This window comes from Pocillopora verrucosa, chromosome 13, assembly GCF_036669915.1.
Source record: "Pocillopora verrucosa isolate sample1 chromosome 13, ASM3666991v2, whole genome shotgun sequence".
Lineage (NCBI taxonomy): Eukaryota > Metazoa > Cnidaria > Anthozoa > Scleractinia > Pocilloporidae > Pocillopora > Pocillopora verrucosa.
Genome location: NC_089324.1, coordinates 5,813,519 through 5,839,267, shown reverse-complemented (window position 1 = coordinate 5,839,267; position 25,749 = coordinate 5,813,519). Strand labels below are relative to the sequence as shown.

General features: G+C 37.8%; 5 protein-coding genes across 5 annotated transcripts; all 5 read left to right on the top strand.

Moving 5' to 3' along the window:
- The first annotated feature begins 1,889 nt into the window (after positions 1–1,889).
- On the top strand, positions 1,890–2,891 carry LOC131789590 (small cysteine-rich protein 8-like). Its single transcript, XM_059106746.2, has 4 exons — positions 1,890–2,002; positions 2,101–2,233; positions 2,326–2,464; positions 2,678–2,891. Exons 2-4 carry the CDS (start codon positions 2,107–2,109, stop codon positions 2,682–2,684), a joined length of 273 nt encoding a protein of 90 aa, XP_058962729.1. The 5' UTR covers positions 1,890–2,002; positions 2,101–2,106; the 3' UTR covers positions 2,685–2,891.
- Positions 2,892–4,758: 1,867 nt separating this feature from the next.
- LOC131789619 (substance-K receptor-like) lies at positions 4,759–5,937 on the top strand. The gene has a single exon (XM_059106779.2). The coding sequence runs from the start codon at positions 4,759–4,761 to the stop codon at positions 5,935–5,937; it is 1,179 nt and encodes a 392-aa protein (XP_058962762.2).
- A 1,951-nt stretch (positions 5,938–7,888) lies between these two features.
- Positions 7,889–9,064, top strand: LOC131789596 (RYamide receptor-like). Its single transcript, XM_059106752.2, has one exon. The coding sequence runs from the start codon at positions 7,889–7,891 to the stop codon at positions 9,062–9,064; it is 1,176 nt and encodes a 391-aa protein (XP_058962735.2).
- Positions 9,065–16,334: 7,270 nt separating this feature from the next.
- On the top strand, positions 16,335–17,513 carry LOC131789620 (substance-K receptor-like). The gene has a single exon (XM_059106780.2). It carries the CDS (start codon positions 16,335–16,337, stop codon positions 17,511–17,513), a length of 1,179 nt encoding a protein of 392 aa, XP_058962763.2.
- A 1,539-nt stretch (positions 17,514–19,052) lies between these two features.
- LOC131789624 (RYamide receptor-like) lies at positions 19,053–20,228 on the top strand. Its single transcript, XM_059106783.2, has one exon. The coding sequence runs from the start codon at positions 19,053–19,055 to the stop codon at positions 20,226–20,228; it is 1,176 nt and encodes a 391-aa protein (XP_058962766.2).
- The last annotated feature ends 5,521 nt before the right edge of the window (positions 20,229–25,749 follow it).

Below are 25,749 nucleotides of genomic sequence, written 5' to 3'. Positions count from 1 at the left end.
CAACACAAAGAACCTTTGAATAAATCCATTATTTTACATGGGAAAATAATTTATTTTCAAACTCCTTAAAAGTTCTGCAAATATCTTCACTATTTGACAAACTGACTGGTCGGGTTTAATTGGTAGTCGGGATTAATCATTAAAGTGCCAAATTTTAATTCATTCACTTGGCGTCGATTCAAATTGCCGGAAACTTTGTGATCACAGTGTATATCTCAAAAGTTTAAAACGAAGGTTCAGAAGTCTTCTTGTTTGAAAGCTTGGTAGTTTGTTGGATAAATCTTCCTTCTCCGGCGGGAAAACAAAATAATGATCAATACTCGGGCAATATAATTTGAAAATGAGCAGTACGCCTCGTGAATGATATGACATAAATACCTGTCAGAGGGAAAAACCACTCAGTGGAAAAATAACGAAAAAAAAAAGCACAGTTTGACTTATAGTAGTCTCACGCCAGTAACTTTGTGACGCGGCTCTTGAAAACTGCGTCGGCATTTTGTGTTCACAAACAGAAAAATAACTGACGCCGTGCATGTTTCAGATTTTATAAAAATTTATTTGACATAAACTAAAGAATGCTGATTTGATTAAATTAGCCTTCTATCCTAACATTTGCATCGAAATTCCTGTCCTGTTTCTATTGGCCAGTGGACTTCATTACTTGATATGTGCACATTTGGTACTCTCAGACTTTTCATTACATATTAATGTGATCCACATGGGATTAGTTTATGGAGGGAGTGGGGAGGTATAGTCTTCACATTAGAGTCTCGGCTTCGGAAAGAAATGGAAATGAGGTTTTTTTGTTTCCATTCATTGAAATTGCAAAATGGATTACAGCAGGGGCTCGCTTATCTATCTTCCGCAGCTGGACTTTGACGATCCAGAAAAATTAAAGCCCTGTAAATTTTATAACTAGGTCATGCATCCCACTGAATTCCACTTTTTTACAGTTGATCATTCATAGTCGTTAATTATTGGCAGCTTTGACAACATTACACAATGAAAAGATTCTTAAGTTGCTTAATATAAGTTTCACTTGGTTAACCCTTTTATTGCAACTGTAACCAACAATAAATTTGCAAAGCGAGACACGTATCAATATATTGCCTGTTAAAAATATGAAACAAATATTGATGGAAAACGCGAGTCTGTTACGCAATCAGCCCTTGTCGAAAATATATTTACAAAACCTCCGATCATTTCGTACAAAAAGGGAAAATCCCTTAAAGACGTGTTGCAAAATCATAATTTGAAGGCGATAATGCGACGCGACCACAAAAGCCACATGGGGAGTCCTTGCCGGTCTGTCTTTACCTTTATTCTCATGTTAATACACATTTGATATAAAATCCTCGAAATGAATGGAATATAGTTTGGACTTAGCTTCCAAAGTCTCAAACTCACTGAAATAAGTTGACTTGAACTTAGATAAAAACGTTGATAACATGTTGTGTAGAACTTTCAAATAGTTTAAAATAGACAGACACTGTTCCCTTTCATTCCAATGATAATAATAATAAAAAAAATTAATGGATGGACGGGGGGGGGTGCTTACACTGGTATCTGTGTTCAGTTCGAGGTTGAAGTTTGAATTTCACAACAATGAGACCATGCACTTTCATTCTCTTCAAAATCGTGGACTTAACTGGTAGAGGCATTTCTCACAACCAAGGGAGCTGCAAATGGAACATTCTTTTGGACTGATTATGTCAGCAGACACTTAGAATGCATCTAGGCTGTCAATTTCAACAGACGCATTCATTGGAGCAGTTGACAGGTGTTGTAAAAGGACGCCCCGTGAAAACACTGACAAACAAAGAAAGACACTCAAGTACTCAAGCAAACAATGAACTTTAAGCCTCTTTGATCAGATTGATAACCATCTTATAGCTTCGCACATATCTTCAGTGCACCAGAAACTCATTGCATCTCGTACAGTGTGGTTCATTTGACGTACAGTTATTTATAAAATCTTGTGCGACTGCAAACTCGAGCGAAAGTAAGAGAGGCAGTTATTATTTGTTCTTCTCTCGTTTTCCAGTCGCTTTTGCTTTATATCAATACATTGTTTTTTACTCATTGGTTTTTGTCTTTCAGGCAATCATGGCTGCTTTGTTTCGTTTGTGTTTGATCTTGGTTTTGTTGGGAGCTGTTCAAGTACTGGGTGCACGGCGTGGCCAAAGTCACAGACATATGAGCCGTCTGCATTCTTATTTCAAGCGTCAGTATGGTGAGCTTTTTGCTATTAATCAAGTGAAGGCAAAGATTTGTATAAGATTAAGGGTTTAAGACATAAGGACCTCTTCCTATTTTTGCTTTCAGACGTCATCTGTGGCAGGATTCCCGGCAGCGGAACATGTGTAAAATACACTGAGCCTTGCCCTCCCTTCTCCGATGAAGAATGTAGAGATCACCTATGTCCATTTGGCTCAGGAAAGCGCTGCTGCTGCCCTGGTGCAGGGTAAGTATATAATGATTTGTATACCTGTTGGACAGTTTTATATTTGATCCTGACTGTAAAGTTTCGAATCACTTCGCTTATATTCTTACATACAGTGAAGGTTCCCTTTGCATTTTCAACGTATCAGCGATGTGATTATTTCTGAAGAAAATATGCACATGTGTGTGTTTTTTTAATCGTCTCTCTAAATAACACTTTTTTCCATTTTTTCAGCAAATGATAAACCTTTTTGATGATGAGAATGTTGCCTGGTTGGCTTTCCAACCGTAGCGACAAAATAACGAGTAGCAACAATAAATGCAGATGAATTGAAGCTGGACAGAGCGGAATCTCTTCTTAGAATGCGGTCACTTTTAAATTGTCTTAAAGGGAAAGAGCTTTTCCACAACTAGTGATAAAAAATAAAAGCATTTTTATTGCATATGAATGCTTGTCTGTCATCTTTTCTTTCATTAAAACTACTCCAAATATAACTCTTGCCGACGCAACGTAAATTATTTGTCTGTTGGAAGCGAAACGCATGTCCAAATATCCCTTTGATAAATTGAATGCTATCAGTTTAGTGGGCTATTGAAAAGATACATTTTTGCATTTTAATCAGGCCCTGGTTGTTCGAAGGATGGAACACGCTCTCCACTGAATAAATCTCAATTTGATAGATAACGTAACTTGATGTTTTGATGACATTTATGCACTAAGTAACGGTTTCTCCGTTTCGTAGCCGAACTAGTCCAAGATCTTTGGCTCTTACACACATGCATACATGCGTACTTCCTTAAAGCAAGATATGCAAATATTTATAGTGCTGATAAATCATATGTGACTCATGAGCTGTCTTTCGAGAAATACGTGGTGTTTTGGCCGTTGTTTTGAATTGATGTTTTCAAAGAAATGAGACCTTTTATCATTCAAAATCCAATTCAAACTGACTTATTATGGATTGTAAATATTCCGAAACAAAATCTTCAAATTAGTTTCAAAATTGCATTTTAATGACAAGTCACCGAAATTCAGTTTTCAACTTTAGCTCAAATGTGTCACAAAGGTTATGATTAGAACATATTACTGATAAGAGCACACGATGAACACCCAACAAATGATTGAGTGGATGAGACCTGAATCAATCTAGGCTAGTCTTTGGTTCTTTGAGCATCTCAAATGCACTGAACTTAACGGACAAGAACTTAAAATAACGGAATGTGGATGCATGTAGTGTATGCTATGAAATAATGTACACAACTTTCAAATAACGCAGTCTAAGAACACTCATTATATTTCCTTTTTTCGGATAAATGCAAGGACATTTTATGAAATTATTAGCTCACTTTGAGACTAGACTTTAATGAAACTGCATTTTAAAATTATGCAACTCTGTTCTTTAGCGAATATGCTCTCAAAGGATCTTTCGAATTAACTCTTCCATGGAAAAGACGATGCGAGTGCAACTCATAGTTTTGTGTGGGAAGTAAACTTACAGTTTCGACACTCATTAAACACGATACGGGATACTCAGATCAAAACTCGAAAGTCTCGGCAGCTACTAATATTAACAGCCCCGAAACCAATGCAAACTGTGCAGTTCCTTTGGGCATGGAAGGAAAAAAGCCTCTTGAATAGGTCACAATATTTCTATTTTTTTTTCGATCCCCAAGGGTTCAATTCATTAACGGGTCTTAGATTACAATTTCGGTGTCGCCAAAGTTAAAGATGTATTTGTTTTGTCTCAAGCATTCTAAAAGAGTAGGGTGAGAAAATAGCGAGAATGTACTCAAATACGGAACACAAAGTAAATTGCATCGGAAAGATCGGAAATGGCGCGTTTTAACTTCAAAGACAACCTAATTGAAATCTTTAATAAAGTTGGCGAAAGTACAAATTGTCCTCAATAATATTAATTGGGAATTTTCTATTGTTAGTTTCTTTGCATTTTCTCATGCTTTGAATGGATAGGATCGATTTCAGTAAGAAAAATCTTCAGTGGAAAAACTGTTACCGTCGCAGACTTAATTTCACTCTGTTTAGAAGCGTTTGGGTGAGATAACCATAAATATCTTTTGACGGAAGTCACTCGCAAGAAAAAAAAATTGGAGGGTCTTATTTGAAGAAACACCCGCTTCGCAGCAATAGCTGTTGACTTAAAATTGCCATAAATAAACAGTTAACATTGAAAAGTCAGCTAGTGTTTGATAATCCTACGAGTACATCTGAAGGCTGAAATAACAAACATTTCGAAAGGAAAACGAAAGAAGAATTGATTCCTTTGAATCCTTCAGTTTACAGTGCACTTCCTTACGATGAACAACACCTCGTCTCCTTACTTAATCTGCATCAATGCGGAAATTAAGAATGGATTTACAAATTGCACTAAGAGCAATGCAACGGTTTCCCTTCCTATCATAAATATTGCAAATCAAGCTGTGGCTCAAGAACCGCTAATTTCAACGGTTTTCAAAGTTCTGGCCTTGGTGATTGTCATAATACTTTCGCTTGTCGGGAATTTTCTCACAATCGGCTCAATTTACCAAAACGTGAACAAGCGGATGCGAACTCTGAGTAACTACCTGATTGTCAATCTCAGCATTGCTGATCTGCTTATTACTATATGTAATATGCCTCGAATGATACTTATTCTCCTGGTGGGTTTTGAGTGGCGCATCGGGGGCAACTTTGGACTTCTCCTCTGCAAAATAACCAGCACTGTTCCTTCACTATCTTTGCTCGTTTCCACATCGAGCTTTGTGTTCATCGCTTTGGATAGATTCCTTGCCGTATTTTTTCCGCTGCGACGCCCCATGACCAGAAATGTTATGGTTGCAATAATCGCCTTCATATGGATTCTTCCATGTTGCAGTTATTCTTTGCTATTCCACTACGCAACACTGAAAGATATATACGGAAAGACATATTGTGTCACTTCTATCCAAACAGATCTCTTGAAAACCCCAGAATTATTTCGTACCTTCTTTATCCTCGATTTTATCATCATGTCTGGAATTCCAATCGCTGCTGCCACAACTTTTTACACAGCTATTGGGCTTAAAATGTGCACTCGAGTAACCCCTGGGATTCAAACAGCTTCCAATGCCGCCCGGAATCGTATGGTCAGTCGTAAGGTGATATCTATGCTCGTTGCGGTCCTTATAGCATTTTGCATTTGCTGGATACCAACCTGGGCTTCCTTGGCCTGTCTATATTTGCCACAAAGGGGATTCTGCAACAGTTATGACTTCTTTTACTTCAAGTTTTTCATGTCATACTTTAACAGTGCGGTGACGCCTTACATCTACCCTGTCTTTAATCAGAACTTCCGTGAAGGATATGTGTACATTCTTACGCAAATTACTGGGAGGTGCTGTTTTTGGAAGATGTGCCGCTGCTGCAGTTATGCTCAAGTGCTCCCTCAACAGGAAGAAAAGCCATGCACAACTTCTAGTAGAACTGAAAGATTGTGTTTGAACGCAACTGAGCTGTGATATTAAAAAAATCGATAGGATTACTTCGGGATGCTTGTGAATATCTGGTGGGGGAAAGAGACTCTTGGCGGGGTGCTTTATTGCAATTTGAAAAACACGAGAGGCCCGAAACAAGCAAAAAATAAATATGTTAACATAAAAAACCAAAATGTCCATAATAAGAAAGACTAATGGAATATTATATTCTCCTGATAAAGCAGAATAAGAATAAAGCAAAAGAAAGCCAAAAGGGAAAGAAGGGAAATATATTGATTTCTACGGGTCTTTTATTCATATTCAAATAAATCATATTTATCAATTATGTTATTTATATTATTATTATTATAAGAGAGGTAGCATCTGCTCAATATAACAGACAAACGAGTTACTTATAAGAAAAATATGAAGCTCCTTAAAGTCGAAAATAAAGAATACATTATATCTGAGAGTCTGAATGGAAAGTTGACGGTTTTGAAGAACTTTGGTGGCGTTAAAGAACATTAGTGTTTGTTTTCTTTTTATAATTTTCTAAAGTAGTTAGGTTAAAAAAGGAAATAACTCCTAAAAAAGCTCTCCTTTTCCTCAAGAAAGAGTACGCGCCTGTGCAATTTTTGAAAGAGTGTATAATAATGATCAGAAGATCACAATGCTTTTGGAGACTCCTGAGTGCACAAATATTTGTTTTGTTTCAATTTTCTTTTTCGATAAGGCATGAAATCAATGATGATGTTTTTTCAAAACTGAGAACACATTTAATAGCAATGAATGAATTAATAAAAGGTCTTAAATAAGGCAGTAAAATAATGATGAAAACATTATTAAGAACTCTTTTAATAGTGCGGCAATAGATGAAGCCGACAGTTCTGCTCCTGCTTTTGCTCCTCAAGAAATATACGTGCCCGTTAAATTTTTTTAAGGGTGGCCACAATGATATAATGGTCAAAAATAAATTATTTGTGACGCCTTAGAACATCAATGTTTTTGTTTGTTTGTTTTATTTTTTTATTTTTAATATTTTCATTAGATAAGGCGCGAAATCGGTGAAGATGTCTCATAAAACTAAATTCACATTGAAAGCGTGGAAGAAATTAACAAAATGTCTAGAATAAAGCAATAAAACTTTGATTGACAGCACGATTAAAAACTACCCTTAAAAGTTGGACAGCAGATAAAGCTAAAAATTATCATTTTGCTTCTCACAGTGTAGCAAATGAAAATTATTTGCTTTTAAGAGTTAATGATGTAACGGTAAAAAATATAGATGATTCAACATCTCTAAGCTCGGTTTCCATAACTTTGGTGTCGCTTAAAGTATATTAGTGTTTGTTTTGTTTCAATTTTTTTATTCTATAAGGCTAGATATCGGTCATGTTGTCGCTTTAAACTGATAATACATTAAATAATGTTGAAAAATTCAATAAGAGGTCTGGAATAAGGCAGTTAAATTCTGACAACATGATTATTTAACAACTCCTTTAAAGTCTGGCAAGCGATGAAGCCAACAATTAACATCTTGCTTTGTGTTGACGTATTGCTTGTCCTCACCATCACAGCCATTCAATGTAACTCATATCTTTATTTTTTCCCGAGCTTTGAATTCTATTAAGTGCCAACAGCTTGAGTGCAAAAGTCAATAGAAAAATTGTTCTCAGCAAAAAAGTTAATATACCTGTGAAAAGTTCTTTGAAGTTTTTTGAAGGTCTAATTGGTTTCAACGAATGATTAAATACAGATGTCTTCTTTTGATAGAAGTGAGCTGCCAAGACACAAAGACTATCGTTTCACAAGAACAACGGCTTAATAACTGTTTTCATATGATTGTCTTTAAGGAGCAGTTACCGTTGTAATTGAAACCACAGTTTAATATTATGTTGACAACATCTGTTGGCTGAACTAACAGCTTTTCAAATAGCAAGACGGGAAGAAATTGTGTCGAGACCTTTGTTTAAACGTTGTCTTTCGAGCAGTGATCATGAGTTTTGCCATCCACGCATTTGCTGAATCGTTTTCTTTATTTTCGGATGTGTCGAATGGATCTTCAAATTGGACAAACAGCAATGCTACGGTTCCTCGACCACTAGGAAACCAGATGGTAGTTAAGGAGCCGTTAGCTTCAACGGTTTTTAAAGTTCTAGCTTTGGCAATCGTCATAATTCTATCCCTGGTCGGGAATTTCCTCACAATTTCCTCAGTTTATCAGAATATGAACAGACGAATGCGAACTCTGAGCAACTATCTGATTGTGAATCTAAGTGTGGCGGATCTGCTTGTTACTGTATGTAACATACCACGAATAATTTCCATATTGTTGGTGGGTTACGAGTGGTTGATAAGAGGAAAGTTTGCTCTTTTCTTGTGTAAAGTCACCAGCGCTGTACCTTTTGTTGCTTTGCTCGTTTCTACTTTGAGTTTTACGTTTATCGCTTTGGATAGATTCTTAGCAGTATTTTATCCACTCCGACGCCCCATGACCAGAAAAATTATGGTTGGAATAATCGCCTTCACGTGGATTCTGTCATGCTGTTGCTACGCTCTGGTATTCCACTACGCAACGCTGGTAGAAATAAATGAAAAGACATATTGTGCTAACCGTATTGTGAGAGATCTTTTGAAATCACAAGAAAATTTCCGTACTTACTTGATCTGCGATTTTATTCTCGTGACTGGAATACCGATTGCTACGACCACAATATTGTACATCGTAATTGGGGTGAAAATGTGCACTCGGGTAACTCCAGGGAATCAAACTGCCGCCAATGCCGCGCGGAATCGTACAGTTAATCGTAAGGTGATATCTATGCTTGTTGCAGTCCTCATTGCATTCTGCATTTGTTGGATGCCAACTTGGGTTGCCTTGGCCTGTTTGAATGTGCCACCACCGAGAATGTGCCACAATGATGACTTCGCTTACATCAGGTATTTCCTGTCCTACTCAAACAGTGCAGTGACACCGTATGTCTACCCTGTTTTCAATCAGAGTTTTCGAGAAGGTTACCTGCATGCTTTGAGGCAAATTGCTTCATGCTGCTGTTTTCAGGGGATTTGTCAACGCTGCGGCAATAATCGAGTGCTCCCGTCAGAAGAAAGAACGACAGCTACTATTGCTTCTAGAACGGACAGAACGCGCTTTAATACCACTGTGCTGTGAGGTCCTAATAAGAACCTAATAAGATATGCAAGACAAAAACTAGTATAAAGACCCTAAGTTGAACCTTGAAAGTTGAAAAAGAGCCTTTTATACACTTTGAGATTATCTGAGTTTCTAATGTATAACGGTAGCTTATTCCACAACTTGCAAGCTATAAATGGAAAGGATTTATGCATCCACTTGACAAGCTTAGCGGAAAATTAAATCGACACGAGCAACTTAGTCCTTTCAAATATCGTATCTCTGCCAATACTGTCCATAGGGATTTACGTGATGGTAGTAATAGGATCGGCCTTACCCTGCAGCCAATTTTTGTCAGTAGAAAACTAGACCCTACAAGACCTTAGGCCAAAGGAAGTCAAGCCTTCCATTGTGAATCAACAATGAGTTGTTCACCACTTGTCATGTGATCTGTGCGATGTAGATCATGTCGATGACACAGCCCGACACTGTTTTATAACGCGTTGCTGAACAGTAAAATAAACAAAAAAGAAACAACAACAAAATAATCAAAGCTTTAAATTTCGGGTGGAATTACACGCGCCAACTCCCCGCATGGTGTTATTTGACAATTAGGCATAAGCAAGAGACCAAAGCTCGTGGACAAAAGTAACAACCATCCTATCGATCCACTAGAGTCCTTTATTTGGTCAGATGCTCTTTGATATTTGATACTCCAAATTAAGGCTGTTGGCAATTAGGCTAACAACAAAGCGAGTTAGGCCAGAATTGATTAAAAAAAAAAGGGAGTGCCTCAAAGGCCGACAAGGCGAAATTTGGAAACTTTTGTGTTCGAGCGAGTGGGTAGTTGGTATTCGCCTTTGGGGGTAGCAATTTGAAGAGATCGTCAACTTTTATTGAATTTATTGGCCCTCGAGTGGCGACGGTTGGTTCTCAGGACCGGTTCCGACCTTCCTTCCCCACCGCACAACACGCGGTTGTGCGGTAGGGAGTCGACAAAATAGCGTTAAAACGGTCGGAAGCGACAAGGCGGCAACGGAGTAAAGGTAAGGAGAATTAACACGTTACATTTCTTGTTTCATTATCATTTCTATTTGTTTTTTGTTTTTTTTCTTTTTCTCTGCTCTTAAAATTCATTTTCTACTCATGTTGATGGCCTTTAAACCTAAAAATCACACAGTGTACCCTAGGGCCGCCGCGCTTAGACCTGTCACGCTAAGTGACCCATACACCACCGCCCTGATACTCCGCTGGCTGTAGAGAAACAAAGGCCTGAAAAACATGGCGGATCTTTCGAAAGATCTCCCTCTCACGTTTCGTATTGCAGAACCAAGCGATTTTGACGAAATTATAAGGTTATCAAATGAAGTTTTCCCAAGTGGAAATGACTATCTTCAGCACAAGATCAATAAGTGGCTTCAGATGAACAATTTGGCCATATTGCTTGCATTTGTCGATGAGAAGTTAGTCGGGTTACAAGCTTGCTTTATCGTGGATGAGGGACAAACATTTGTTCGTCAGGCGATGCGGTTCGCTCCAGACTTACAAGGCAGAGGTCTCTCGCGAAAACTTTCGCAAGCCATGGATGCCTACGTTCAGAAGAACTTCCCAAGTGTTCGGAGGTTGCGTTTTTCGAACTATGTTTATCGCGAATACTCGTCTGCTACGAAGATGGTTCTAGAGTTGGATAAGTTAGGGTACAGAGTGGAGCACTTACCGCTTGATCCTCACATGCCTTGCTCAGTGAAAAATTCAGAGCTCGTTTCATGTTCTAAGAAATATTTCTCAGAAGTCATTCTGTCTCGCGCATTTTCACACAAACTCTTCCCACTTAATGTCCTAATTGTTGACTGGTGCCCTTTCGAGGCCCTCTGTTCAAATATCGATTACATTTTACAAGACGACGATTTATTACTGACCGAGAGATGTGACGAATACGAGATGCCGAGGTCTTTTAGCTTTGGTCGGCTGTCACCGAAAGCAAAAGTTAAGGAGTGGATCGTGTCAGTGTACACTGACGACCCAAGGCTATTTGAAGCTCATGTTATTCAACAGTACTACGACGCTTGCAAGATTATCAAGGAAGAATTTACTTTTGTGTCTTTCCATGACAAAGGGCTGAGGAACCTTGGAAAAAAGACACTGGGAGAGAAACTAAACTTGCAGCATGATGAGTTTTATATGAATGAATCTCTTTTCTTGTATGAAAGGGATTTTGGTATGATAGATTCAGGCAATGTTTGTGAGGGAAAACAACTGTGAAGGACACAAATAGAATTATTTCAAAACTCAGCATTGCTAATGTGCAATGAGAAAGTTATTTAAATATTTATTTAGTTCTCAACCACAACTTTTTTCATTAGATAGCATTTTCTGTTGCACTGTCACTGTGCAATCACCTGAAAAATGTGGTGAGCATTCAAACTCCTAGGTTGCTATGATGTTTGAAAGTGAAAGCCCATTGTGTATGCAGGAATACTGAAAATAAATTAATGGCTGGTGACGATGGAAATCTTGATCGAACTGAGCTACTGTTTCAGGCCGAAAGCTTCCTTCTCTAGTGAGTCTAATTCATCAGCCATGAACGCGGCTAATGCTGAATTCTAAGATTCTGAACACCCCACCGCCATATAAAATTGTCTGTTCTTAGCTGCCTTCCATCTTGAAGGTATCAGGGGTTGTTGGAGGGGAAAAAGTTAACACTAGTGCGATACAATTTGGAAACCTTCTAAGCCACTCCTTAACTGTTGATGTAACGTAATAATTAATCACTGATGACATCCTAATGACACCAATTGTGGTTTCACGTGAGAAACTTTGAGACGCGGTTTAGAAGAACAGCATCGGTAGTTTGACGCCAGCTCGGCTCATTAGGTTCATAATTAAAACATTGTGGAGTATAAACATCAACTTACGCCAAATAACTTTGAGCTTCCACAATGACACATTCGACCTGTCATACGCTTAAATTAAGGCAATAACTGACTAAAGATAATTGTGTTAAATCAGCCGTCACTGAGATACCTAAGAGTTTTTACTTTGAAAATCATGTACTTTTACACCCATCCAGTGTATTTCATTACTTCACCTTTACACCACACGACTATTAGCTTCCACAGACATATCTGTTCAACCTTATTAAGAAACAAAATTTAATAAGATACCTTTAGTTTCCTTCCTTAAGATTGATACCTTTCTTCAATTGACCGGTATGCATCATTCAAGTGATTACTTTGAAATAGGTGTCGATATTGACCACATCCACCCAGCAGTTATTCACGAGGGGGCGTTGGGTCTTTCTGGAGTTTAACATTCTCGCAAATTATTCTATCATTAGTATAAATGCAGAACAGCGGTTTAATACAAAACTTGCTCAGAGCGTTAGAAAATCCCTAACAGTTGGTTTTAGGCTAAGTTATATTTTAAATGATATATATTTGTTTCCATCTGAACTTTGTGATTAAAATAAACAGCAGAGTTTGGCTGAGAGACAGTCGATATTTGCTGGTCTAACGATCTCACAGTTATTTGATATACAGCACGCAATTTGTTAATAGAACAAATTGAACTTCAAAATCTGAAACACTCCGAAGGTACTCTAGTTCTAGATTAAATAAAGGTAGAACTGAATTAGACTAATGCATAAAGTTATGAACAGATCATCTTCAACTTCCACTGAGTGATTCAAAGAAGACACGCCTCGTTTCATTTTCAATTTCAAAACATAGGCATAGGAATTTTAAAGAAGTTCTACCCTGATTTGTGCACAATTTCATTTTAGGATTAGGATTTGATGAACTCTTCAGAAACGAGGCTCGATACCTTTTTTTATTATTTTGTTCGCTACTGGAGCTTGATTGAAATAGAAAGAACAGCTCGAACGCGGAGCAGAAGTCCCTCTGTCAAGCACATAAATATCAAAGAGCACTTGTTTACAACTTTGGAAGAGAAAAGCGTCGTTCGGAAGTAATTATCACAAAGACCATAACACAAAGGGAAGTTTTAAAATAGAAACAGGAAACAGGCAAAACAGACCAGTTAAGAACACGAAGAAACTTTGAATAAATCCATCATTTTACATGGGAAAATGAATTATTTTCAAACTCCTTAAAAGTTCTGCAAATATCTTTACTATTTGATAAACCCACTGGTCAGGGTTAATTGGTAATCGGAATTAATCATAAGAAAGCCAAATTTTAATTTATTCACTTGGCGTCGATTCAAATTACCGGAAACTTTGTGATCAAAGTGTATATCTCAAAATTTAAAACGAAGGTTCAGACGCCCTTTTGTTTGAAAGCTTGGTAGTTTATTGGAAAAAATCTTCCTTCTAGGTCGAGAAAACAAAGTACTGATCAATACTCAGACAATACTATTTGAACATGAGCAGTACGCCTCGTGAATCATTAATGTAACAAATAAATACCTGCCAGAGGGAAATATCACTCAATGGAAAAATAACAGAAAAAAATAGCACAGTTTGACTTAGAGTAGTCTCACGCGAGTAACTGTATGACGCGGCTCTTGATAAACTGCGTCGGTATTTTGGGTTAACAAACAGAAGAATAACTGACACCAGTCGTGTTTTCAGATTTTGTAGCTGGGCAACCTAGGGCTGCGCACATTCGCCCCGTCCTTAAGGAGCTACACTGGTTACCTGTGGAGCAGCGAATTACCTTTAAAGTATAACTGTTAACTTTTAAAGCTCTCAATAATCTGGCGCCTCCGTATTTAAGTCAACTTATAGTCCCATATAACCCTACAAGAAATCTTAGGTCTGCTGGCAAACATTTATTAGAAGTACCGAATGTGCGCCTGAAGAGCTATGGGGACAGGGCCTTTTCGGTCGCTGCCCCAAAGCAATGGAATGATATTCCCTTAGACATTAAATTAAGAGGATCAGTTGATGTTTTTAAATCTAGATTGAAAACTTATCTTTTCAGACTCGCTTTCATTTGACTTTTTGTTTTAGTGTTATTGTAAGTTAGTTATTTTCTTTTTTGACTGTAAAGCGATATAGAGCTTTTGTATATACCGCTATACAAATAAAGTTATTATTATTATTATTTACATTTGCAACGAAATTCCTGTCCTGTTTCTATTGGCCAGTGGACTTCATTACTTGATGTGTGCACATTTGATACTCTCAGACTTTTCATTACATGTTAATGTGATCCACATGGGACTAGTTTATGAAGGGAGCGGGGAGGTATAGTCTTCACATTGGAGTCTCGGCTTCGGAAAGAAATGGAAATGAGGTTTTTTTTGTTTCCATTCATTGAAATTGCAAAATGGATTACAGCAGGGGCTCGCTTATCTATCTTCCGCAGCTGGACTTTGACGATCCAGAAAAATTAAAACCCTGTAAATTTTATTACTAGGTCATGCATCCCACTCAATTCCACTTTTTTACAGTTGATCAGTCACAGTCGTTAATTATTGGCAGCTTTGACAACATTACACAATGAAAAGATTCTTAAGTTGCTTAATATAAGTTTCACTTGGTTAACCCTTTTATTGCAACTGTAACCAACAATAAATTTGTAAAGCGAGACACGTATCAATATATTGGCTGTTAAAAATATGAAACAAATATTGATGGAAAATTCGAGTCCGTTACACAATCAACCCTTGTCGAAAAAATATTTACAAAACCTCCGATCATTTCGTGCGAAAAGGGAAAATCCCTTAAAGACGTGCCTGTGAGAGCAAAATTACAATTTGAAGGCAATAATGCGACGCGACCACAAAAGCCACATAGGGAGTCCTTGCCGGTCTGTCTTTACCTTTATTCTCATGTTCATACATATTTATAGTGCTGATAAATCATATGTGACTCATGAGCCGTCTTTCGAGAAATACGTGTTTATTTTGGCCGTTGTTTTAAATTAATGTTTTCAAAGAAATGAGACCTTTTATCATTCAAAATCCAACTCAAAGTGACTTATTATGGATTGTAAATATTCCGAAACAAAATCTTGAAATTAGTCTCAAAATTGCATTTTAATGACAAGTCACCGAAATTCAGTTTTCAACTTTAGCTCAAATGTGTCACAAAGGTTATGATTAGTACATATTACTGATAAGAGCACTCGATGAACACCCAACAAATGATTGAGTGGATGAGACCTGAATCAATCTAGGCTAGTCTTTGGTTCTTTGAGCATCTCAAACGCACTGAAATTAACGGACAAGAACTTAAAATAACGGAATATGGATGCATGTAGTATATGCTATGAAATACGGTACACAACTCTCAAATAACGCATTCTAAGAAGACTCATTATATTTCCTTTTTCGGATAAATGCAAGGACATTTTATGAAATTATTAGCTCACTTTTGAGACTAGACTTTAATGAAACTGCATTTTAAAATTATGCAACTCTGTTCTTTAGCGAATATGCTATTAAAGGATCTTTCGAATTAACTCTTCCATGGAAAAGACGATGCGAGTGCAACTCATAGTTTTGTGTGGGAAGTAAACTTACAGTTTCGACACTCATCAAACACGATACGGGATACTCAGATCAAAACTCGAAAGTCTCGGCAGCTACTAATATTAACAGCCCCGACACCAATGCAAACTGTGCAGTTCCTTTGGGCATGGAAGAAAAAAAAGGCCTCTTGAATAAGTCACAATATTTCCATTTTTTTTCGATCCCCAAGGGTTCAATTCATTAACGGGTCTTAGATTACAATTTCGGTGTCGCCAAAGTTAAAGCTGTATTTGTTTTGTCTCAAGCATTCTAAAAGAGTAGGGTGAGAAAATAGCGAGAATGTACTCAAATACGGAACACAAAGTAAATTGCATCGGAAAAATCGGAAATAGCGCGTTTTAACTTCAAAGACAACCTAATTGAAATCTTTAATAAAGTTGGCGAACGTACAAATTGTCCTCAATAATATTAATTGGGAATTTTCTATTGTTAGTTTCTTTGCATTTTCTCATGCTTTGAATGGATAGGATCGATTTCAGTGAGAAAAATCTTCAGTGGAAAAACTGTTACCGTCGCAGACTTAATTTCACTCTGTTTAGAAGCGTTTGGGTGAGATAACCATAAATATCTTTTGACGGAAGTCACTCGCAAGAAAAAAAAATTGGAGGATCTTACTTGAAGAAACACCCGCTTCGCAGCAATAGCTGTTGACTTAAAATTGCCATAAATAAACATTTAACATTGAAAAGTCAGCTAGTGTTTGATAATCCTACGAGTACATCTGAAGGCTGAAATAACAAACATTTCGCAGGGAAAACGAAAGAAGAACTGATTCCTTTGAATCCTCCAGTTTACAGTGCACTTCCTTACGATGAACAACACCTCGTCTCCTTACTTAATCTGCATCAATGCGGAAATTAAGAATGGATTTACAAATTGCACTAAGAGCAATGCAACGGTTTCCCTTCCTATCATAAATATTGCAAATCAAGCTGTGGCTCAAGAACCGCTAATTTCAACGGTTTTCAAAGTTCTGGCCTTGGTGATTGTCATAATACTTTCGCTTGTCGGGAATTTTCTCACAATCGGCTCAATTTACCAAAACGTGAACAAGCGGATGCGAACTCTGAGTAACTACCTGATTGTCAATCTCAGCATTGCTGATCTGCTTATTACTATATGTAATATGCCTCGAATGATACTTATTCTCCTGGTGGGTTTTGAGTGGCGCATCGGGGGCAACTTTGGACTTCTCCTCTGCAAAATAACCAGCACTGTTCCTTCACTATCTTTGCTCGTTTCCACATCGAGCTTTGTGTTCATCGCTTTGGATAGATTCCTTGCCGTATTTTTTCCGCTGCGACGCCCCATGACCAGAAATGTTATGGTTGCAATAATCGCCTTCACATGGATTCTTCCATGTTGCAGTTATTCTTTGCTATTCCACTACGCAACACTGAAAGATATATACGGAAAGACATATTGTGTCACTTCTATCCAAACAGATCTCTTGAAAACCCCAGAATTATTTCGTACCTTCTTTATCCTCGATTTTATCATCATGTCTGGAATTCCAATCGCTGCTGCCACAACTTTTTACACAGCTATTGGGCTTAAAATGTGCACTCGAGTAACCCCTGGGATTCAAACAGCTTCCAATGCCGCCCGGAATCGTATGGTCAGTCGTAAGGTGATATCTATGCTCGTTGCGGTCCTTATAGCATTTTGCATTTGCTGGATACCAACCTGGGCTTCCTTGGCCTGTCTATATTTGCCACAAAGGGGATTCTGCAACAGTTATGACTTCTTTTACTTCAAGTTTTTCATGTCATACTTTAACAGTGCGGTGACGCCTTACATCTACCCTGTCTTTAATCAGAACTTCCGTGAAGGATATGTGTACATTCTTACGCAAATTACTGGGAGGTGCTGTTTTTGGAAGATGTGCCGCTGCTGCAGTTATGCTCAAGTGCTCCCTCAACAGGAAGAAAAGCCAGGCACAACTTCGAGTAGAACTGAAAGATTGTGTTTAAACACAACTGAGCTCTGATGTAAAAAAAATCGATAGGATTACTTCGGGATGCTTGTAATTATCTGATGGGACTCTTGACGGGGTGCTTATTGCAATTTGAAAAACATGAGAGGCCCGAAACAAGCAAAAAATAGGAAATAACAAAGGAAATAACTCCTAAGAAAGGTCTTCTTTGCCTCAAGAAAGAGCACGCGCCTGCACGATTTTTGAAAGAGTGTATGATAATGCTCAGAAGATCACAATGCTTTTGGAGACTCTTGAGTACACAAATATTTGTTTTGTTTCAATTTTCTTTTTCGATAAGGCGTGCAATCGATAATGATGTTTTTTTAAAACTGAGAACACATTCAATAGCAATGAATAAATTAATAAAAGGTCTTAAATAAGGCAGTTAAATTTGATGAAAACATTATTAAGAACTCTTTTAAGTGCGGAAATAGATGAAGCTAACAGTTCTGCTCTTGCTTTTGGACCTCAAGAAATGTACGTGTCCGTTAAATTTTTTTAAGGGTGCCAATGGTATAATAGTCAAAAATAAATTATTTGTGACACCTTAGTACATCAATGTTTTCGTTTGTTTGTTCTTTTTTAATTTTTAATATTTTCATTCGATAAGGCGCGAAATCGGTGAAGATGTCTTATAAAACTAAGTACACATTGAAAGCGTGGAAGAAAGTAATAAAATGTCTAGAATAAGGCAATTAAACTTTGATCGACAGCACGATTAAAAACTACCCTTAAAGTTGAGCAACAGATAAAGCTAAAAATTATCACTTTGCTTCTCTCAGTGTACCAAATGAAAATTATTTACTTTTACGATCTAATGATGTAACGGTAAAAAATATAGATAATTCAACATCTCTAAGCTCGGTTTCCATAACTTTGGTGTCGCCTGAGTACATGAGTGTTTGTTTTGTTTCAATTTTTTTATTCTATAAGGCTAGATATCGGTCATGTTGTCGCTTTAAACTGATAATACATTAAATAACGTTGAACAAATCAATAAGAGGTCTAGAATAAGGCAGTTAAATTCTGACAACATGATTATTTAACAACTCCTTTGAAGTTTGGCAAGCGATGAAGCCAACAATTAACATCTTGCTTTGTGTTGACGTATTGCTTGTCTTCACCATGACAGCCATTCAATGTAACTCATATCTTTGTTTTTCTCGAGCTTTGAATTCTATTAAGCGCTAACAGCTTGAGTGCAAAAGTCAATTGGAAAGGTGTTCTCAGCAAAAAAGTTAATATACCTATGACAAGTTCTTTGAAGCTTTTTTGAAGGTCTAATTGGTTTCAACGAATGATTAAATACAGATGTCTTCTTTTGATAGAAGTGAGCTGCCAAGACACAAAGACTATCGTTTCACAAGAACAACGGCTTAATAACTGTTTTCATATGATTGTCTTTAAGGAGCAGTTGCCGTTGTAATTGCAACCACAGTTTAATATTATGTTGACAACATCTGTTGGCTGAACTAACAGCTTTTCAAGTAGCAAGACGGGAAGAAATTGTGTCGAAACCTTTGGTTAAACGTTGTCTTTCGAGCAGTGATCATGAGTTTCGCCATCCATGCATTTGCTGAATCGTTTTCTTTATTTTCGAATGTGTCGAATGGATCTTCAAATTGGACAAACAGCAATGCTACGGTTCCTCGACCACTCGGTAACCAGATATTAGTCAAGGAGCCGTTAGCTTCAACGGTTTTTAAAGTTCCAGCTTTGGCAATCGTCATAATTCTATCCCTGGTTGGGAATTTCCTCACAATTTCCTCAGTTTATCAGAATATGAACAGACGAATGCGAACTCTGAGCAACTATCTGATTGTGAATCTAAGTGTGGCGGATCTGCTTGCTACTGTATGTAACATACCACGTATAATATCCATATTGTTGGTGGGTTACGAGTTGTTGATAAGAGGAAAGTTTGCTCTTTTCTTGTGTAAAGTCACCAGCGCTGTACCTTTTGTTGCTTTGCTCGTTTCTACTTTGAGTTTTACGTTTATCGCTTTGGATAGATTCTTAGCAGTATTTTTTCCACTCCGACGCCCCATGACCAAAAAAATTATGGTTGGAATAATCGCCTTCACATGGATTCTGTCATGCTGTTGCTACGCTCTGGTATTCCATTACGCAACGCTGGTAGAAATAAATGGAAAGACATACTGTGCTAACCGTATTGTGAGAGATCTTTTGAAATCACAGGAAAATTTCCGTTCTTATTTGATCTGCGATTTTATTCTCGTGACTGGAATACCGATTGCTACGACTACAATATTGTACATCGTAATTGGGGTGAAAATGTGCACTCGAGTAACTCCAGGGAATCAAACTGCCGCCAATGCTGCCCGGAATCGTACAGTTAATCGTAAGGTGATATCTATGCTTGTTGCAGTCCTCATTGCATTCTGCATTTGTTGGATGCCAACTTGGGTTGCCTTGGCCTGTTTGAATGTGCCACCACCGAGAATGTGCCACAATGATGACTTCGCTTACATCAGGTATTTCCTGTGCTACTCAAACAGTGCAGCGACACCGTACATCTACCCTGTTTTCAATCAGAGTTTTCGAGAAGGTTACCTGCATGCTTTGAGGCAAATTGCTTCATGCTGCTGTTTTCGGAAGATTTGTCAACGCTGCGGCAATAATCAAGTGCTCCCGTCAGAAGAACGAACGACAGCTACTACTGCTTCTAGAACGGACAGAACGCGCTTTGATACCACTGAGCTGTGAGATCCTAATAAGAACCTAATAACATATGCAAGACAAAAACTAGTATAAAGATTCTAAGTTGAACTTTTGAAGAGCCTTTTAAACACTTTGAGATTATCTGAGTGTCTAATGTATGACGGTAGCCTATTCCACAGCTTGCAAGCTATAAATGGAAATGATTTATGCATCCACTTAACAAACTTAGCGGAAAGTTAAACTGACACGAGCGACTTAGTCCTTTCAAAGATCGTATCTCTGCCAATACTGTCCATAGGTATTTACCTGATGGTAGTAATAGGATCGACCTTACCCCGCAGCCAATTTTTGTCAGTAGAAAACTAGACCTTACAAGACCTTAGGCCAAAGGAAGTCAAGCCTTCCATTGTGAATCAACACTGAGTTGTTTGACACTTGTCATGTGATCTGTGCGATGCAGATCATGTCGATGACACAGCCCGACACTGTTGTATAACGCGTTGCTAACAGTAAAATAAACAAAAAAGAAACAACAACAAAATAATCATAGCTTTAAATTTCGGGTGGAATTACACGCGCCAACTCCCTGCATGGTGTTGTTTGACAATTGGGCATAAGCAAGAGACCATAAGCTCGTGGACAAAAGTAACAACCTTCCTATCGATCCACTAGAGTCCTTTATTTGGTCAGATGTTCTTTGATATTTGATATTCCAAATTAAGGCTGTTGGCAATTAGGCTAACAACAAAGGGAGTGCCTCAAAGGCCGACAAGGCGAAATTTGGAAACTTTTGTGTTCGAGCGAGTGGGTAGTTGCTATTCGCCTTTGGGGGTAGCAATTTTGAAGAGATCCGTCAACTGTTATTGAATTTATTGGCCCTCGAGTGGGGACGGTTGGTCCTCGGGACTGGTTCCGACCTTCCTTCCGTGTGTTGTGCGGTAGGGAGTCGACAAAATAGCGTTAAAACGGTCGGAAGCGACAAGGCGGCATCGGAGTAAAGGTAAAGAGAATTAGCACATTATATTTCTTGTTTCATTATCATTTCTATTTGTTTGTATTTTTTTCTTCTTTTTCTCTGCTCTTAAAATTCATTATCTACTCCTATTGATGACCTTTATACCTAAAAATCACACAGTGTACCCTTGGGCCGCCGCGCTTGGACCTGTCACGCTAAGTGACCCATACACCACAGCCCTGATACTCCGCTGGCTGTAGAGTAACGAAGGCCTGAAAAACATGGCGGATCTTTCGAAAGATCTCCCTCTCACATTTCGTATAGCAGAACCAAGCGATTTTGACGAAATTATAAGGTTATCAAGTGAAGTTTTCCCAAGTGGAAATGACTATCTTCAGCACAAGATCAATAAGTGGCTTCAGATGAACAATTTGGCCATATTGCTTGCATTTGTCGATGAGAAGTTAGTCGGGTTACAAGCTTGCTTCATCGTGGATGAGAGACAAACATTTGTTCGTCAGGCGATGCGGTTCGCTCCAGACTTACAAGGCAGAGGTCTCTCGCGAAAACTTTCGCAAGCCATGGATGCCTACGTTCAGAAGAACTTCCCAAGTGTTCGGAGGTTGCGTTTTACAAACTATGTTTATCGCGAATACTCGTCTGCAACGAAGATGGTTTTAGAGTTGGATAATTTAGGGTACAGAGTAGAGCACTTACCGCTTGATCCTCACATGCCTTGCTCGGTGAAAAATTCAGAGCTCGTTTCATGTTCTAAGAAATATTTCTCAGAAGTCATTCTGTCTCGCGCATTTTCACACAAACTCTTCCCACTTAATGTCCTAATTGTTGACTGGTGCCCTTTCGAGGCTCTCTGTTCAAATATCGATTACATTTTACAAGACGACGATTTATTACTGACCGAAAGATGTGACGAATACGAGATGCCGAGGTCTTTTAGCTTTGGTCGGCTGTCACCGAAAGCAAAAGTTAAGGAGTGGATCGTGTCAGTGTACACTGACGACCCAAGGCTATTTGAAGCTCATGTTATTCAACACTACTACCACGCTTGCAAGATTATCAAGGAAGAATTTACTTTTGTGTCTTTCCATCACAAAGGGCTGAGGAACCTTGGAAAAAAGACACTGGAAGAGAAACTAAACTTGCAGCATGATGAGTTTTATACGAATGAATCTCTTTTCTTGTATGAAAGGGATTTTGGTATGGTAGATTCAGGCAATGTTTGTGAGGGAAAATAACTGTGAAGTACACAAATAGAATTATTTCAGAACTCAGCATTGCTAATGTGCAATGAGAAAGTTATTTAAATATTTCTTTAGTTCTCAACCACAACTTTTTTCATTAGATAGCATTTTCTGTTACATTGTCACTGTGCCATCAACTGAAAAATGTGGTGAGCATCCAAACTCCTAGGTTGCTATGATGTTTGAAAGTGAAAGCCCATTGTGTATGCAGGAATACTGAAAATAAATTAATGGCTGGTGACGATGGAAATCTTGATCGAACTGAGCTACTGTTTCAGGGCGAAAGCTTCCTTCTCTAAGAAGTCTAATTCATCAGCCATGATAATGCTGAATTCTAAGATTCTGAACACCCTACCGCCATATAAAATTGTCCGTTCTTAGCTGCCTTCCATCTTGAAGGTATCAGAAGTTTTTAGAGGGAAAAAAATTAGCACTAGGGCGATACAATTTGGAAACCCTCTAAGCCACTCCTTAATTGTTGATGTAACGTAATAGTTAATCATTGATGACATCCTAATGACACCAATTGTAGTTTCACGTGAGTAACTTTGAGACGCAGTTTAGAAGAACAGCATCGGTTGTTTGACGCCAGCTCGGCTCATTAAGTTCATAATTAAAACATTGTGGTATACAAACATCAACTTACGCCAAATAACTTTGAGCTTCTACAATGACACATTCGACCTGTCATACGCTTAAATTAAGGCAATAACTGACTAAAGATATTTGAGTTAAATCAGCCGTCACTAAGATACCTAAAAGTCTTTACTTTGAAAATCATGTACGTTTTCTCCCATCCAATGTATTTCATTACTTCACCTTTACACCACACGACTATTAGCTTTCACAAACACATCTGTTCAACATTATTAGGAGACAAGTTTTTTTACTGAGATGACTTTAATTTCATTCCTTAAGATTGATACCTTTCTTCAATTGACCGGCATGCATCATTCAAGTGATTACTTTGAAATAGGTGTCGATATTAACCAGGGTGTAACAATGGATGGTACTTTGATCCACTCAGCAGTTATTCACGAGGGGGCGTTGGGTCTTTCTGGAGTTTAACATTCTCGCAAATTATTCTATCATTAGTATGACGGCAGAATAGCGGTTTAAAAAAACTTGCCCTGAGCGTTAGAAAATCCCTAACAGTTGGTTGGCTGAGAGACAGTCGATATTTGCTGGTCTAACGATCTCACAGTTATTTGATAAACAGTACGCAATTTGTTACAAAGAACAAATTGAACTTCAAAATCTTAAACACTCCGAAGGTACTCGGACATTAGATTAAATAAAGATAGAGCTGAATTAGGCTAATGCATAAAGTTATGAACAGATTATCTTCAACTTCAACTCCACTGAATGATTAAAAGAAGACACACCTCATTTCATTTTCAATTTCAAAATATAGGCACAAGAATTTTAAAGAAGTTCTTCTCTGATTTGTGCACAATTTCATTTTAGGATTAAGATTTAATGAACTCTTCAGAAACGAGACTCGATATCTTTTTTTTTATTTATTTTATTCGCCACTGGAGCTTGATTGAAATAGAAAGAACTGCTCGAACGCGGAGCAGAAGTCCCACTGTCGAGCACACAACTATCAAAGAGCACTTGTTTACAACTTTGGAAGAAAGTGCAAAGCGTCGTTCGGAAGTAATTATCACAAAGACCATAACACACAGGGAAGTTTTAAAATAGAAGCAGAAACAGGCGAAACAGACCAATTAAGAACACAAAGAACCTTTGAAGAAATCCATTATTTTACTTGGGAAAATAATTTATTTTCAAAATCTTTAAAAGTTCTCCATTTTCTGTTACATTGTCACCGTGCAATTACCTGAAAAATGTGACGAGCTTTTCATATGATTTAACCTTCCATTGCAAAAAGAAAATGAAATGAAAGTTTCATTAACACAGCCTCCTTCCGATTTCTGGACTTGATTGGTTTCAGTTAGCATTATTTCCCACCTCTAGGTATAATAACTGCAAACTGCATATTTTGTCTATGATAACATTAATAATTATCGTCCAAATTCACGACATCCCCAAGGGTAAGTCTTCAGCTTGTCTTGAACCAAGACCGGTATTGAACCTGGGGCTTCTTAAACCGAAGGGATGAAGTACATTTTCTTGCTCTTTTTGAGGAATTCAAAGCCTTGATGCCACTGTACGATATTGCCTTTACCAGCACCACATTTTTCAGATTCTGACTGATTTCTTTTTCAATAAGGACTCGATCCCACACGTTAACCTCTGTGATAAGTTGTCCGCGGCTGTTTTTTTTTTTAATATTTTATTGTGTTTTTCCGTTTTACATTTTTTAAGAAAAAAAAAAAGAAGAAAAAAAAATTACAGCAGTATAAAGTAAATAAAATTGTATAAGGTCAGTAAATAAATAAATAAATAAATAAACAAAAGTATTAATACAAGGCTACCCAAGGTAAAGTTATTTCAACTGAGGGATTGTAAAAGTTTTTCCCATTTCATTAAGTGCAGGTTTAGTTTTTTCTTTTCTTTAGCTAGGTATTCTTCTATTCTAAAAATTTTTTTAAGGTGCGCGAGGAAGATAATAAAGCTTGGGGTAATAGATTTCTGTCTGCAGAGAAAGATGGTCTGCTTCGCTATTAACATGATGTGATTTAAAAGCATAAAGTGATTATCGACATCAAATAAGCCAAACATAATATTAATTTGATCTGTTAGATCAGGAAGCGTTTCAATACCGCATTCATGTAACCAACTAGAGATTTCTTTCCAGAAAGCTCTAGAGTGTTCACAAAAAACAAAAAGATGTTCAAGGGTTTCCTCGTTCTTATCACAGAATGAGCATAAAGGTGACTCAACCAGTTTAAGCTTAAATAGTTCAGAGTTAGTAAATAATATTCTATTTAAGATTTTGTACTGAAAATCTCTCGTATATGTATCTAACGCGACCTGGAAAGGGGGGGGGGGGGGTCCGCGGCTGTTAACAACCATCAGTTTTCCCCCTCCTCGAAGTTCGCCTCTCTGACGGTAGGTGGCTGATAAAATATTCTTTCCGTCTAAATAGTACTGAATCACTCCTGTAAAAACGGACCAAGTCACACAAAACTGATGCCACGGCAAGTCTCCCAACTGTTGCAGCGTTAGCCTGCCAAAAAAATTAAGAATAGTATATGGATGAAGGCAAAAAGTTGGAACAGCGCTTATGATACACTGCGGTGAAGAATGAATGGTAACAAGTTATATTAATTCAGAGTTACTGCATTGGGTTGCAAGCTAAGAACTTAAATTCCCGAGAAAAAATCTAAAGCAAAATTCCGAAGACATTTACAATCGGTGATTCAGCAATTTTCTTAGGAAG